At 36.9% G+C, this 1,869-nt stretch overlaps 1 protein-coding gene across 1 annotated transcript; it reads left to right on the top strand.

Moving 5' to 3' along the window:
- Positions 1-288: 288 nt before the first annotated feature.
- On the top strand, positions 289-1,662 carry LOC113296875 (protein LIGHT-DEPENDENT SHORT HYPOCOTYLS 3-like). Its single transcript, XM_026545233.1, has one exon. The coding sequence runs from the start codon at positions 564-566 to the stop codon at positions 1,152-1,154; it is 591 nt and encodes a 196-aa protein (XP_026401018.1). The 5' UTR covers positions 289-563; the 3' UTR covers positions 1,155-1,662.
- Positions 1,663-1,869: the final 207 nt, after the last annotated feature.

Below are 1,869 nucleotides of genomic sequence, written 5' to 3' on the forward strand. Positions count from 1 at the left end.
CATGTAGGAGTTTACGACTCTACACGGTTTTGGATCTGAGTAAGAATAGGTTTGAGCTTAGAGGTGCAAATTGTAGGGTATAACTAAAATTTGTTGACCCAACACTGAATTGCCCTGGCTCCGCCCTTGGTTTGGCCCGTGGTCCATGGTGTGTCTTTGGATGACACGCGCGGATGTGGACATGCTACTATTTTCGAAGAGTACTCCTTGCTTCCCAGCTATTGTCATGTGACTACCAACTCTTTGCCTCATCTTCAAATAGTATTTCTCAGTGATCTCTCTTATACCAAGCTATAACCATGAAAACAGAACTCAAGTACATCATTTTTAAATTTTGTGGTGTACTATTTAATCGGTCAACAATTCTACTTCTAAAATTTAAAACAAGGAACCAAAGCAAACCCTAAAAGAGATACTAAAAAACCACAAACCCTAGAAGTGAAAATAAATTTAAAAATGAAAACAACAGTGTAAGCAGAGTAACATCACAATCAAGGTAGCTAGCTAATTCTCACTATTAGTTGGCTTCACGATCCAAGAAGTGCACACCGATCATTTCATCCATGGATACGGAAGCAGAAGGAGATGATGCAACCACTGATCAAAACGCCATGTCCAACAGCAGTACCGACTCCATGAATATTGGAAGTTCTTCATCTTCTTCTGCTGCTGCTCCTGCTTCTTCAAACCGATATGAAAATCAAAAGCGTCGTGACTGGAACACTTTCGGACAATACCTAAGGAATCACAGACCTCCACTTTCCCTATCTAGATGCAGTGGTGCTCATGTTCTAGAATTCCTTCGGTATCTGGATCAATTTGGTAAAACTAAAGTTCATATTCAGATCTGCCCTTTCTTTGGTCAACCAAATCCACCAGCTCCATGTCCTTGTCCACTTCGCCAAGCTTGGGGTAGTCTTGATGCACTCATCGGTCGACTTAGGGCTGCATTTGAAGAACATGGAGGTAAGCCTGAAGCTAATCCATTTGGTGCTCGAGCTGTTAGACTTTTCTTACGTGAAGTTCGTGAGTTTCAAGCTAAATCTAGAGGTATTAGTTATGAGAAGAAGAAAAGAAATAAGAACAAATTGCCACAGCAACAGGAAACTTCAACATCATCACAGTTGTCTTTACCACCTCCTGATGCTATCTAGTTCATCAATCTCCACTGCTGAGAGTGGTTTCTACTTTCTACAGTATATTTAAGGGATCTAATCTCTTTATCTTAGTTACTTAATTATTTTTAGCCAGCTATTCTCCGAGTCCATAGTTTAAGCTTCAGAATTCAAAGTCCTTAAGCATGAATATTGTTGAAACCCTATGAAGAACTCTTATTTCTTATTTTCTTTCTTCTTTTTTATGTTTTTGTTAAAACCCTAAAATGGTTACTTTTTTCCTTTTGATGCGAACAGTAGCAGTTAGAGTAGAGTTAAATAGTGGTAGTAGTGGTTAAAGTAGGATTTCAAGTAGCAGTTAGTAAGAATGTACTAAATTGTAGTAGCAGTAGCAGTAGTTGTGGTTCATCACTGTGAGTATCCAATGGATAGCTCATAGATCTGTACCTTTTTTTCAAATATGAATACCATTTGCAGATATGATGATCATTTCTTCTTTCTGTTTTCCTTGTATTATTTTATTGTAATGGTCAAAGCATTTCATATATCATATCTTGCTTTATCTTTACACGATATATATGTGCAGCAGCATTTCTTCAAAAGTTGTACAATTCTTCAAATTAATATTGCAGTGTATCATTTGTCCAGGGTTAATTATCAAGAAATTTCGAAGTTGCCTGTAATTTTGTACAGAAAATATCTTGATATTATGATCGATGTTCCTGTTATCTAATAATTCTTTTTTTTTTTTTTT

The sequence above is a fragment of the Papaver somniferum genome, chromosome 7 (genome assembly GCF_003573695.1).
Source record: "Papaver somniferum cultivar HN1 chromosome 7, ASM357369v1, whole genome shotgun sequence".
NCBI lineage: Eukaryota > Viridiplantae > Streptophyta > Magnoliopsida > Ranunculales > Papaveraceae > Papaver > Papaver somniferum.